The sequence below is a fragment of the Solanum lycopersicum genome, chromosome 10, assembly GCF_036512215.1.
Source record: "Solanum lycopersicum chromosome 10, SLM_r2.1".
NCBI lineage: Eukaryota > Viridiplantae > Streptophyta > Magnoliopsida > Solanales > Solanaceae > Solanum > Solanum lycopersicum.
The window spans coordinates 55,834,753-55,849,970 of NC_090809.1; the positions used below are offsets into that span (position 1 = coordinate 55,834,753).

The window sequence follows — 15,218 nt, forward strand, 5'->3', positions numbered from 1 at the left end:
TTTAGAATGGTTCGAATCATTAATGTGCATGGAACTGAGTCTTCTGTTTTCGTGATGCAAGAACACATAATAAGAGAACAGAAACCAACAAAGGACCTACGACTGACTGAAAACTGGAAAAAGCTTTGTTTGTTGAGACATAAAAAGAACAATATTCTAGTACATTCAACAAACATCTTAGACCAAGGAAGATCCGCGGTGAACCGAACCATTCCCGGTAAACTTTGCTCAAGTTTTACAAGCTCAAACCCAAAAGCTTCTTTCTTGGTTAGCGCTTCTTGAACACAAGGAAGAAAATGCTAAAAGAAAGAATGACCACCTAAACAAGGGTATCTTAAAATAATTCGCGAAAAACATTCTAGTGAAAATGGCAACATTGAACGGGAAAAAATCTGTACAATATTGGGATAAATAAGCTAGAAGTGTGTTATCAGATTAGAACTTTTTATCAACATTCTCTATAACTGTATCTACTTAGTGGTGTCCACGTCTGAGGACTGAAAAGAATCCTCCGGATGGCTTCTCCTTGCGGCGATCATCTTCTTCATCTGCAACCTGATCCATACAATAGAATGTTAAACGTTTTAACATGTCTTCACACGAGAACTTTTGAAATATAAAATCAAAGAAACAATAAGTAGAGCAACAAATTCTTTTATCTAAGTTTCTTCCTTGTGCATTAGCTCCACCATCGTAGATGGTTCAGCCATGCCCAGTGCCACGAAATGATTGATAACTACGACAGGGTCAAAATGCATTTTCTTCTTTGAATTTAACAAGTATTGCATGACCGAATAATACAAGGAAGGCCAGACAGCGGGGAGGGTGCTTTTAAGTAGATATATTTATTTTTTTTATGACAAGGGAAATCAGCAGCCCACTACTCTCTGGGTGCGCACACGGTAAAACCTGCACTCCTATGCAATAGCTCGCAAACCACATAGGAGAGGTAACCGCACTAGGCAAGCCTGGTGTGACAAGCTCGGCCCAGAAGGCAAACCCCTTGCTTTCGGTGGCAAGGGGTTTCGAACTTGAGACCTCCATCATGGAAGATTTTGGAAAGAAGGAAAGTGATTTTGGAATCAGGATGCTGAAGATTGGAGAACCCTCAACTTAACCACTCATTACAAATTCACATTGTGGGTGTCAAATTTGTTGAACTACATCAAAAGTGACCATTCCTTTTGCCCACTTCATTCTTGGCGAATAAAAAAATAAACTAATGCAACCTACCTCTATGCATTGGAACTTGACATTATGGGTCTAAAAGATGTATGTTTTCACTAGGCAATTCAAGTCATGTCTTGTAATCTATCAATTATTCGTGGTGTATGTATTTACATTTCAATAAAGATAGGATTGATTGGGTAATGTAAAAGAAAAGCATATACCTCTTTTGCTACTTGCTGCAATGTCTCTATTATCTCAGGAAAATCAGGCCTTGATGTTGGATCTCGTTGCCAGCATTTCTCCAGTAACTCGGCAATTTTTGGATGAGTATGTTTGGGAATAGCAGGTCGCAACCCCTGAAATCCATTAGAAAAGAACTATCACCATATGTGTATTTTTCTTTAATATGTGTCTACATGCTTGTTAGGCACAAGTATGAATCCAGCGATCATGGTCACATTTGATAAAAATATATCATACCTTCTGGACAACTCCAATGGCAGCTTGTAGTGGGGTCAAGTACTCATATGGAAGCTGATAATCAAATAAAGAGATAAATAAAATGAAAAACAACAACAGGAAATGACTAAATATCAAAATAACCACAGATAAATACCTTTCCGGTCATTAATTCCCATAACAGAACCCCAAAACTGAAAATATCTGCTTTGTGATCATATGGCTTGTGTTCTATAATCTTCAAGAACAAATATCTGTTATAAGAAAATGCATGTACAGTGACAATAAATTAAGGCAAACAAATCTTCAGACTTGGAAAATGGTTAAGCCGTCCAGTCCCTCCAATTTTATGCCCTAAATTTATTTTGGTACCCACAAGTTGGTCTGGACTCTGGACGCCACGGTTACAAGAAAGAGAGCTATTCTGCATATAAGTCTACAGGTTGACAGAAGGAGCTTTTTAACTAACGCTATAACCCACCAAAATACTTTTTCTTTTGGGAAAAATACATGGTATTTGGTCAACTTCTCAAATAGATGGCATGTCGGGTTTTTGTTATTGACCCAACTTTTGGCCTACTCAGAACAAAATGCTTATGCACATCTTCTTTTGGTAGAGCAAAGACGACCTGAAGAAAACGAAAGAAAACCTTCCATAGTTGGTCTATAGGCTGGAACCTCTGATAAAATTCATCAAGGTTGACAAACTATGGATGTACCAGAACTTAATGGAGGGAGCATTATTGAAAAATCATATACCAGATTAAAGGAAAGATTGTTGCTGGGTTAATGGGACAGTTGCTTGCATAAATTGGATAACACAAAAGTTACTGAAGAATATTCTACATGGATATGAGTACTGAAACTGCTAAAACATAAAATGATAAAATTCAACTGAAGCCACAGTTAGTTCTGGAACTAAAAGTCTAATTTTACCTTAAGAATCTGAATTTTCCATTAGAAGCAAATACGAGACTAAAGCTAAATTAGGTGTTCGGTCATATTCCGGCACACATTGGCATTTCAACCAATTTGTGATCTCCCTTTCTGTATGTTTTTCCTCTTTTAACTTCACCTTCTTTGGGTGTCGTATCTAATATGCACATTAAATTTAAGATCTGCATAGCTCAATCCTTACTCAAGGTTCAGTGCTAGCTTAGGTAGTTCAAGACCAAATATACTGGTTGATATTAATGTTGATGACCAAAGCATACCTCAGGGGCCATCCATCTATAAGTCCCTGTCTCTGCCGTCATGACACCAGTTTGTGCCTTCACTCTGGCAACACCAAAATCAGCCACTTTAACAACCTGAAATAATAGAAGTACTGGGTAAAACTTGATATGGGACAGAATATATTGTGTTAGCACAGTGGCTAGATGAAACTAGAAAAAAACTGATTATTTATGAAAGGCCTTAGAAATGAAAGCCGACAAGAAGAATGACAGTTTTTGCTATTGCATGGCTTTGACAAGCTAATTTAGGTCCTTGCGCTAGAAAAAGAGACATGATGCGAGACATGATGCATATGATTTCCAAGAAATTTAGAAAATAAAAAACCTTCTATGCTATAAGTACGAAAACAGAAACAGACTGTCAACTGCAAACAACTGAAAATCCAACTAATACCTTCAAAATTCACCAACAACTGATTTCAAGATATTGAGAGGACGAACTATAGTCCAAGAGAAGTTACTAATGCTACAACCAAGCAAACCATGCCACAAACTTTAGAATATTTTGGCATCTTAAATCCGTTTCACACAGTTCCGTCTCCAGTTTTAGACTAGTACTGTAGGCAGAGCTGGTGGACATTATAAGACATGGAGCATGTCAACCTCTTTGAATATTCCAATCCTTTTTTTTACTAAAGGAGGCTTCAGACTGTAAAGATTTTGCTTCGTCATATTCAGTTTTCCATGTTATTGTATATTGTGAATTAGTTATAATCAGCCTTGAAGTATTAGTTCCTTCCTCTTTGTCTAACTTCAAACTACGAAACTGCTTACATCTTACTTGCTAAATTCATAGAAAATACCGAGAAAAATGCAATTTCCCCTATCCCCAAAAGAGTTGGGAAGAGTTTAGACCATCCTTTCTTTCCCTTCCCATTCTTGAACAAGATAACAACATACCCGGCGTAGTCCCACACAGTGAGGTTCACGGAGGCTGGAGTAGAGTGTATGCGGAACTTGCCCCTACTTCATGGAAGAGAGGCTACTTCCGAAAGACCCCCGGAATTTGTTCAGCTTTAAATAACATGCAGTTTTGGTTCTGCCTATACCATGAAACTTGAATTTCATGATAAAGCTCACACTAAAAGATGATCTTCTTGCTAAGTACCATATCACATTTACAATCTAAGGATGGAAATTTCTATGGGAACCCCAAAACCCAACATAAGTTATCTTTGGCATATCTTTATTTTGGTTATGTCCCAAGTTCAAGAGGTCATCAATAAGATGGACATAATTTCACTTAGCAAAAAATGAATCAGAAAAAAAACACAAGTTTGAGATATTTTAGCTAAGAAGTCCAATTAATTCTTGGATGACATCTCTGATGGCTATCCAATATAAGAACTAATCCTTCGGTTTATGAATTTATCTCTCCTTCAAATCTGCAGTCAAATATAAGTTGCACAAAACAACTTACTAAAGCAAGATTCAGTCTCATATTCAGTTAGTAATGATAAAAGATGTACTGGTACAGATTATGCAATTAATAAATCTTACGATGCAAATTGAAAGCTGAAAACATCTACCAATAACATAGACAACAAACATCTACATTATTGTGCTTATTGAGATAATATCTTACTTCATTTTCATCCATCAGTAGATTGGCAGCCTTCAAGTCTCTATGTATGATGTTATTCTGGTGCAGGTAATTCATCCCTTTTGACACATCAATTGCTACTTTGAGCAAAGTAGGGAACTTGAAACTGCCCTTCTGTTTGTGTAAGTAGTCATATACGCTTCCTCCAGACATGTACTCTACAGTTCAGCAAATTAATGTAAGGTCATTAGTTAGAAACTCATTTGGAGGAGGCAAGTAGAGGAAAACCATATGTCTTCTGTAGTTTAATTTCCCTAATTAAGCTATTAATATACCTGTTACTATACACAAGTTTGGAGGCCTGGTACATGCCCCTATGAATCGAACAACATTTTTATGACGAACTTTTCTGCAAGCACAGGCAAATGAAGTGTCAGATAAATTAAATCTTGAAATTATGTCGTCCTTGCCTAACCAACACACACCCAATTACATTCAAGTATGGAAGATAGAATGAAGCGTCAGAGAAATTAAATCTTGAAATTATATAGTCTGTGTGTACCCAACAAACTATGGCCTCCCAGAAAGGAAAATAGAACAGACACGAAGAAAATAATAAATTGGCTGATTGATCAGGGATGATAGCTAAAGTATTATTGAAACATAGTGACTCTTCAGATATGAGCGAACTTCTATTTCATTAAACTTTAAGAGCAAAAGAAGGGAACACAAATCAATCAGATGAGAACATCTGCATGTCAGCACGTGTACTTGCAGCAGTAAAAAGCAGTAGAAAACAATGAATGCTTGCTCTCACCCAATATAGAGGTAAAAGCAGTTCTCCCAACATAACACCAACAAATCAAATCTTGCTCCATCGCAGGACACAAAAGTGATCTCATGACAAAACAAAACTAGAGACAGAAAAGAGAATGGTAACTAAGAATGAAGATGTCGGATCCTAAAAGGCTAACTGCACAGAAACAAGATGAGGTTTATCTAAAACAGCTATAACCTCCACAGATACTATGATATCCAACAAACCTCATGATATAAACTTCTTGGGCAAACTCCTTTTGCAATTCTGTGTTCAAGCGCTCAGATTTGAGGATCTTGATAGCTACTTCCTGACTGCAGTATGTACCTTTGTATCTGAAACAATCAGATAACTAATTAAGTTACCTTGAAACCAAAAATGGTCGTAGATATGATTTAATGCACGACAAACTTACAAGTCACCATATGAACCAGAAGCAATCTTGTTGCCAAAGTTGAGAAGCTGATGATCAATTTCCCAGACATCAACACCATCACAAGGTATTGTCACAGGATCAAGTTCACATTTGATGAGTGTTTTGTCCTCCTTTCTAAAAGATTCTGATGGACTTTGACTAGGTGAAGACTTCTGCATCGCATTACTCCAGTTAAACAACAGTAAAATATGTAGCACTCAAATAAGCTACACCTCAAGACATTTTTACAACAAATACAAGTACATCCATGGGGAGCTTCATATGGAAAGAGAACCCAATTAATTAGATTGTAGCATTTCCTACTAATGCAAATTGAAACTTAAAACATATAAACACATAAAATTAGCATAGGAATTCAAAAGCTTGTCCCAATAAAAAGACCACTTCTGACCACTACTAGGAACGAATTTGACCATGGACTAAGAACAACCCAATTAATAAAATAGGTTTGCCAATTTTTTTTAGCATTTTGATGAAATCGATACATATTCTAGTTTTGAAGCATCAGTATTGGTTGGCTTAACTCAGGTAGGGCAAAACCAGGAGATACCTCAATCTTCAGAATTTCCCTTTTCAGTGCCATTCGAAGCTGCTCAATTTCCTGAAATGAGATCACAGGAAAACAAGCATCCATCAGCATCCTTACCTTTAATTGAGTGATAGAGTTGGCATTTGAACTAAGCATCATGCTACTTGTTCTCTTTTTTTTTAGAATGCTAATAACTGCCACTTATTCACTCTGTTTGGAAGATAGACACTCACTTGCCAAAACATTGAAATACTTGAATATTTACTTAGGGCCCGTTTGGTCATGTGATATGCTATCATTATATAGAATTATGATATGGTATCATGATATGGAATCATAAAATGAAATTGAAGTTTGTTTGGACCTGCGATATGAAATTTCGGTGTTGTATATTTTCTCATAAACATAAAAATCCCATAAGTTCTAAAATTATTAGAATAGCCCCAATTATTTATTAAATATTATCAAATAAACAAAAAATCATAAAATCGTATAATAAATTATTACAAAGTTATTTTTTCTCCAGTTAAGTAATTGTTTCATCAATATATTTGAGTAAAAATGAAACACCTTTCACGGTCTCTTCAAGATTTTATTACTCCACAATCGTGAAGTGTGAGTTAAAGTGACTATATGTTAGTGAAAATAATAAATTTTATGTCGGTGAGAATAATAAATTTTAAAAAGTAATGATGTGATTATAAATTTAATTTATATGTGAGATAAATGGTTGGTAGATATAAATGTGGGATTGTTGTAACAAAATATATACTCGTGGATCAATTTTTGTATCAAAATAACTCAAATCATAATATTGTACTCCCATATGATTCCATATCATGGTTTTTGGAGAATATGGTATCACATCTCATGATATGGAATCATGAGATGGAATCAGCATAAAATCGCATGGCCAATTCCATCACACAATACCATATCGTGATATAGTATCACATGACCAAGCGCCTACTTAGTAAGCAACTGCAGAAAATGCACCATTCCATGAGCCAGGAAAAGCACTTTCTGGACCAGTACTTTCTTCTCCCTAGTTTAGAGATTGAAGATGAAAAGTAATCAAAATTCATCTTTTCAACTAATTACATGAAACAACTGCACAACTTTGATTAGAGAGATTTATATACTTCATATTCATGAAAGGACAGAAGAATAAGATAAAATGGAGATAAAAGATGCTACATTATCTACGAGTTCTTTGTATTAGGTGAAAAGCTATAATAGGGCCTTAAGCTAAGAGTGGATCCAAGTGAATTTCTTCAACAGTGTAAAAGCAACAGAAAATATACCTCATAGGGCCAACCATCAACAACGAAAACATCTAGGGAGTAGCCATCAATTGAGGAAAATACATGTGCTTCCTGGATGTTCAGCCCAAGCTCGGCTAGTAATGAAGTTAACTGTCACATATTGAACGCATTCATTAATACTTCACAGTTTTCAAATTTTAGAAGTATGTGAACTAATATAAGGTGCAAAATTTAAAATTTGTAAAATGGAGTCTTCAAGCAGGCTTTTATGAATTATTGTGTCCCCCAAACCAAGTGTATACTTCACCTATGGTTCTTGAAACATCAAGACATAAAACCACAATAGTCTTTACCTTCTAAGATGTTGATCAAATAACGAAATCCACACCTACCCACCCCACAAAAATCCCAACACCTAGAAAAGGAATCATTAAGATTCAGAAACAATTAAAACTATACATGGTTGGTAGCCATTGGTTTTCATCATAGAAATGTGAGCAGTCTTAACTGTCAAATCCAAAGCTCTCTTCTTATTCCACCTCTACACCGGCATGGGTGTACATTTTCTATCAAACGAACTAGTATATTGTTAAGATATATCAAACGATAAAGCACATCCAACTACCTGGCTGAGGAGCTTGGGCTTGTCATCAGTTGAAAACGTAATTTCATGCATTGGCCTGTCATAATTATGTACCATGTTTAGTAGTGAGCTCCACAATATAAGCAGAAATAGCATACAGGAAAAGGGAACAGAGTTGAAATGCTCCATCTTGATAAAATTAATGCAATCATAATTTTGAATGAATGATGGCCATGCATACGCATTACAGTGAACGAGTTAAAAACATAGATTTCGGAAAAACAATGAGAATGATCACAGCAATAATGTGGGTACAAATTTTCTAAAGCGTTTTACAAGTGCCCTCTATGGATCATCATCATGTTATAGGGATAAACAAAGATAACAAATTTAAATCTCTAGATCGTATACCGTAACAAATTTCCACAAGTGACTGTAACATCCTCATCTTGAACTTCAGATTTGCTAGCTTCAAGAGCAAGTGCTTCGAGATTAGGGGAAGAACCAAAGGCAGGTAGAGGAAAGACACTACACATTAAGATGGAGGGAACATATTAGCATAATCAAACATCGGAGGTTATACTGAAGGAATACTTGAAGGATGCGACAAAGCATCAAATAAACAGTACTAAAAGGCAGTAAATGTCCCATGTGAGACAGTTTGTTCAGGAACCTTCGGCTAATTTCCTTGGTTGCAGAGTTTAACGGAACAGGATCTGCTGAGTTTCCATCAGGAGCTTGAGTAACCTACATAATGCCACGTTTGATTCAACACGCAACTACGAGTAGTTTAAGTTAGAAATGAAGCAAATAACAAGGCAAATAGAAGAACAAAAAAGCATGCTATAGACAGTGTTTCAGACAACCCGGTTAGAATGAAACTTGAAGTGAAATTACCTGAAACTTAACGACTTCACTGGATGCAGATTAAACATTTAAGGTGTATAGATGAACGAAGACAATAGAATCTGATTCAATGAAATGTCTGATAAACTATAATCTTACAGATGCAGATGTTTTACCTTACAAGCTCAATCGTTATATATTCCTACACAGCATGGGTGAACTTATGATAACAATATGCTAACATCTGAGCTAATAATATTCCATTACTTTAGGAAAATGAACATTTTAGTGGCCATTCATATGACACCACACCGAAACCAAGATTCTATCCTGCAAAAGGAACTAACCTGCACTAGCCGGACATCAAAGGCAGGTCTATTAGCTGGATCATGGGCGAGATGTAGTAACCGCTTGTGCCTGAGTACATCTTCAGCACTTACATTCACATCTAAGGCATACCTTAAATGCAGAAAAACAAATTAATCAGTAAATCAATTGTAAAACTACGCAGCAGCTTATTTACAAACTATAATTAGCAACTTCCTGCATCCAAACCACACATCTATAAAACAAACCAGAAGAATCATCAACAAAAGCAAATTGACACACTTCATCAAACTCTTATCTCGATCTATAACTTTTCACATTCACCAGCTAAAGGAAACAAAAATTAATAGCCTCAAAAATACCAGCCGCATAAGTACAACTATCAACCATAACCTCACCACAATTGACTCAATTCCAAATATATACAGATACATTAGAGATCATATATTACTGTAGGAAGATAGCTACCTAGTAGGAAGACGATTAAAGTGAGACCAAAGCTCATCCTCAAACCCAGGCTGTTGAGCCTCATCGTTATCAGATTCCTTGAGTCTACGAAGAACCTCATTATATACCTCCAACTTTTTTCTGTGTTGCCGGCTGTTCGCCGGCGCTGAATCCACCACTCTACTACCACAACTCTCCGTATCCTCCATCACCATTTGAACAGCTCTCTCTTCTCCAATGTGCCCAAAACTCTTAAGCCACAAATAAAAAATTACCGTAAAAGGAAAAAAAAGGGGCGCAGTGGTTTTGAGGAAGCAATTCTTCTCTATCCAATTCAAATTCTCTTTTTTGGGTTTAATTAAACCTTACTTAGCTTTTGATTTCCCTTTTAACCTTTGGCTTTTATAATTATTGTGGATAAATAAACTACTATTATTTTATATCTAAAAATTGTAAATATAAAAAATATTAATTAATCTGTACTATGAGTAAACAAAAAAAGATTTGGATAATTTCGAAGAATTAGTTTGTGAAAGGAAAACCGATCAAGCTGCCGCATCACAAAAGGTAATTACCCCTTCAGAGTAGTATTAATTTGCACTCCTTATTTTTTAAAACGGCCCCATCAACAAGATCCACCAAAATCAAAGGTGGAATTCGTGGACTCTCAAGAATTTATTAGTTTTTTTACACGTTTGTATTAGAATATTAAATAAATATATATGTATATTAATTTGTGAATTTTTCACAAAATTAATTGACAATTTAATGAAAAAAAAAGAATGATAAAAATATCTCTTAAAATTGATTCCGCCTCTAATAAAATTGAGAAGTAATTATACTAAAATGGAGAAGCACTTTATAATCTTGTTCCACTTTTAACTAGAGGTATGGATTGATCGCTTCGGTTTGATTTTAGGTATATCGATTCGGTTTTCGATTTTAAATATATTAAATCAATAATTCAATCAAGAAGAATTTTTCTTATCGATTTTCGATTTATCGATTTTGCTCCATAACAATTTGGTTTTTGATTTAACCAGTAAGAAAATATTGATCAAACAGATATATGACTTCTTTAATAAATTTAACGCAACACTATTTAATCTAATGAAAAACTATATAAGTGCAACACAAATAGAAATTAAGAGAAATAAGGTTCTTATTTTAGATTTTGACGTTTTGTATAGTATAAAGTTGTGAACTAAACGTGTAAATTGAAGGCTAAATAATAAAGACAGTAACTAGTAAGGTATTGAGATTAATATATAATGTTTATGTCCAAATAATGTAGTAAATTACTACTATTTATAAGTTATCGATTACTAACAATCCAACCAAATATTAAAAATCAATAATCCGATTATTTTTTAGTAAAACCATTAAAATTGTTAATGCAATAAATCAATAACAATTGTTCGATTCAATTATCGATCAGTTCAATTTTTCACCTTCGACCAAAAAATAGAGCAGTACTTATTTACAGAATTGCTTATCGTAGGATTCTATAAATATTTATACTTAACGACTTGATTTATTAATTATTAGTTTTTAAGTATATTAATTCACTAATTAATTAGTAAATTATGAGTTGATTCGATAATCGATTAGCAATATTATCTGATATATAAATTTACCTTTTTTAGCTATGTTAAATGCTTTGGGTTGAGTATTTCTTTAGGGGCGACATAAAAAAAAGGACTTTATTGTCATTTTTGATGATTTATGATTCTTGAACATGCGCGAATGAAATTTTCAGATAACAATGATTAATTTATATTTCTTTGTAAAATGGATCTCCTATTCTTTAAAATGTAGCGAAGTAAATTATACTAACTCTAGAAGGTTTTAGTATTTGATTGTGCTATTAATAAGTTGTTCTCATTTATGTAATTCATCAACATTATTTTATCATTTAAATTATATTATTTATGTTTAATTTGTTTATCTATTTTTTTATAAAAAAAAATATTGTTCCTATATGAATATCTTTTTTCAGTAACTTTTTAATTTCAACTTTCCTTTTAAAGAATTCAATGGTATAATAATCTTTAGAACGTATGACAAAAGAAGCAAATTATTTATGTATTAATTTTTTTTATATAAATTATTTAATGTTTGGTAGCTAAATTAGGAAATAAGTTATAATACGATGTTTGATTTGTAATTTAGAAACTCACATAACATATATATATATTGAGTTCAATGACGAGTAAGTATTTTATAAAACTTTAAATGATTTAACTCTTTTATTTCTTTACATTTATCTTGAGTATATTTTAATCTATTGCAATCCTTTCATTCAGTTATTTCGCTTCGGCTATATTACATATTCAGACACTCAAATGTATCAATGTCATTCGACTGCATCTTTTTATGATGCTGATACAGGTTTTCATGATCATCAACAAGTGGTTCATTGAGATCACTCAACACTCTAGCTAGCTTTTGGTGAGCCTCATTGTATTCCGGAGTATTTCGCATTTACTTTCTAGTAAATAGTTTTGAGATGTCGTGGGTCTTATCTCGACATCCTATACTTTAATAATAGAAGCTTCATAGATAGATTGAGTTTGAATCCCTGTCTTTCCGTACCTTCGCTTAATTCACCAATTTTTACTAACAACAAGGACTCAAATAGCATTGGGTACCATTATTCCAACAGCTAGACCCTTCTTTGATCGAGGAGTCTCTCAAAACTTTTTTTTCTTTAAAATTCTTTTGCAAACTATTATAATTATTGCAATTAGTACTTTCAAATATTTGAGTTGAGTTTTATTTTGATTCGGTTTTAAGTTTATATTACTTGAATAAGTTTTCTGCTAAGTAGTCAGTCAGACCAAGGATTAGTTTGGGAATCAAAAATGATTCTCGAGTGCCGGTCATGTCTAGGATATGTGCTCAGGACATGGCTTCTTATATCTAGGTTACAAAGGTTGTTCGCATCAATGAACGTCACTCCTCATTATGAATAGGCACCTTTAAAATAGAAGGTTTCTGGTGTTATGTGTCATCCATCAGAAGGAGAAGCTTAGAAACATTTTGATAGTTTTTATACTGAGTTTGCAATTGAAAAAAATATTTGATTTGACTTGTGTGTAGATGATTTCACACCTTTAATTCTACTCCATCCTATCCTTGTTGTGCATTAATTTCATTCGAGATGTGTATAACAAGTCCCTACATATTTTTAAGTTTATTTTCCAAGATCGCTCACAATCCCAAGGTTTAATTGACGTTTATATGTGCTCATTGATAGACGAATTAAAATAATTATGATTTGAAGGTGTATAAACAGTTAAACGCACATATATATGACATATATTATATAATTAAAATTTCATTTTGTACTTCTTTATCATAGACTATTTATCACTTTTCGTGTATGAGATGTTATTTAGTTAGGACTTTTAAAAAAAAGTGACAATAAGGTTTCAAAATAAATAGACGGTGACATAAGTCTTAAGTATTGAGTGTAGGTGACAATTATGTGATTAATGATTAAGGATTGTGGAGTTGTCCTCAAATTTATAAGTTGACAGTTTGGTCCATTGAATTAAATGAAGGGTAAACGGGTAAATTGACTAAAACCTAATTTAACCAATTCTGGTAGGAATTAAAATTGGGGGAAGCCACCAGCAAGTTGTACCCAAAGGAAAAATAAAATATCCCCCCCCCCCCCACACAAACCTCTCGTCATATTCTTCTTCTTCTTCTTCTTCTTTTTCATTCTTGCTTGCTTGCTTGTCTTTCTTCCCGTTCTCTTTATCTTTTTCTTCTTCTTTTCGTACATTATTGGTCTTGGCTGCTAGTCCTTAAGTTTTTTTTCTTCTTCTTGAATCAGATTTAACTAATTTAACCAGTGGACCAGATTTCGTTTGCTATCAATTGAAATTACGTCATAAATGATTAGAGTCACACACCATTGTTTTGATGTGTAAAATTAATATTTCTTTGAAATCATTCATCATCATCTAGGCACCTGCAATTTTTTCAATAATTTGCTTTCTCATTTCCGACAGATTGTTATATGTAGCAACAATTGACTATTGGAACAAATTATAGTCATATGTAGCAACAAAAATGTTATTTCAATAGCAACTGAATAGACACGTGTTGCAACATATAACTTACACAAGTTGCAATATATAAGCTAGACATGTAGCAACATATAACTTACATGTCGCAACTGACATAATAGTTATATAATACCCTTGTAAATCATTGTTTCAAGTGTTATATCATATTTTTATTGCTTAATTTGGTTCAAAGTACTAAAATTTTGTCCAATTTTACATTTTTTTCATTCCTAAATCGCTCAATTTATCGATTAAGTCATCCTTGAAGTAATATATGTGGCAATATATGCACGTTCTGTTGGAAAAATTGCAACAGAATGTCATATGTGACAACATATGTATATCATAAAATGATCTTTTGGGGGTTAATTCAATTAAATTGTCACCTAATTCAACATGTAACTCTAATATATAGTCTTATAACATGTCTAAGTACAAAATTATGGTCTAATACAACAACCTTCATCAATTCTATCAATTATTTTTACAAAGACTATCATGCCACTAGTTAATCATACAATGACCAAGTAACTACATATGATAGTTATATAACACCCGTATAAATCGTTGTTTCAAGTGTTGTAACATATTTTATTGTATAATTACGGTTCAAAGTACTTAAATTTGGTCCAATTCGACATTTTTTCATTCTAAATTGCTCAAATTATTGATTAAACCATCATTGAAATGACATATGTAACAACATATGCACATTCTGTTGGAAAAATTGCAACAAAATGTCATATGTGGCAACATATGTGTATCATAAAATGGTCTTTGAGGGGTTAATTCAATTGAATTGTCATCTAATTCAACATGTAACACTAATATATAGTCCTATAACATGTAATCATAGTCTAATATAACAACCTTCCTCAATTCGATAAATTATTTTTACAAATATTATACATCACTAGTTCATCATACAATGACCAAGTAACTTCATACGATAGTTATATAACACCCTTGTAAATCGTTGTTCCAAGTGTTATAACATATTTTTATTGCTTAATTGTGGTCCAAAGTACTAAATTTGGTCCAGTTTGACATTTTTCCATTCCTAAATCGTTTAATTTATTAATTAACACATTCTTGAAGTGACATATGTGGCAACATATACATGTTCGGTGGAAAAATTGCAATAGACTTGTCATATGTGGCAACATATGTATATCATAAAATGGTCTTTTGGGGGTTAATTCAATTAAATTGTCATCTATTTCAACTTGTACCACTAATATATAGTCATACAACGTGTCTAAGCATAAAAATATGATCTAATACAACAACTTTCATCAATTTTATCATTTATTTTTACAAAGACTATCATATCACTAGTTCATCATACATGACCAAGTAATTTCATATGATGGTTGGCTGAACCCATCAGCTAACCCCTTAAATTTGGCATCAATTTTCACTTAGACACTTCAGTAGCTTTGTTCATTTAAAACACCTCAAGTAGGGGGCCCCTATGTTATT

The 15,218-nt window shown here is 33.4% G+C and overlaps 1 protein-coding gene across 3 annotated transcripts; it reads right to left on the reverse strand.

Annotated features, from left to right (window-relative positions):
- Window positions 1-103: 103 nt before the first annotated feature.
- Window positions 104-10,298, reverse strand: LOC101268522 (serine/threonine-protein kinase STY46). 3 transcript variants are annotated; one of them, XR_002028775.3, is made up of 16 exons: window positions 9,679-10,298; window positions 9,231-9,342; window positions 8,711-8,784; window positions 8,449-8,565; window positions 8,080-8,134; window positions 7,494-7,604; window positions 6,211-6,261; window positions 5,640-5,812; window positions 5,452-5,559; window positions 4,743-4,816; window positions 4,450-4,625; window positions 2,844-2,939; window positions 1,787-1,883; window positions 1,651-1,704; window positions 1,392-1,526; window positions 104-555 (listed from the first exon to the last, which is right to left on the reverse strand). XR_002028775.3 is itself a non-coding variant. In XM_069290524.1 (16 exons), exons 1-16 carry the CDS (start codon window positions 9,870-9,872, stop codon window positions 475-477), a joined length of 1,689 nt encoding a protein of 562 aa, XP_069146625.1. In that variant the 5' UTR covers window positions 9,873-10,298; the 3' UTR covers window positions 104-474. The 3 variants fall into 3 exon arrangements, 2 of the variants coding, with proteins under 2 accessions (XP_069146625.1, XP_004248640.1); XM_069290524.1 differs by having other exon boundaries at window positions 1,787-1,867; window positions 5,640-5,809; XM_004248592.5 differs by having other exon boundaries at window positions 1,787-1,867.
- Between the last annotated feature and the right edge of the window lie 4,920 nt (window positions 10,299-15,218).

Excerpts from the sequence above, each read along its gene's own strand:
- LOC101268522 (XM_004248592.5), bottom strand. The coding sequence starts at position 9,872 with ATGGTGATGGAGGATACGGAGAGTTGTGGTAGTAGAGTGGTGGATTCA. Across the intron at positions 1,705-1,786 it reads GGGAATTAATGACCGGAAAG|CTTCCATATGAGTACTTGAC; the intron begins GTATTTATCTGT and ends TTTGATTATCAG. Across the intron at positions 556-1,391 it reads TGCAGCAAGTAGCAAAAGAG|GTTGCAGATGAAGAAGATGA; the intron begins GTATATGCTTTT and ends TGTATGGATCAG.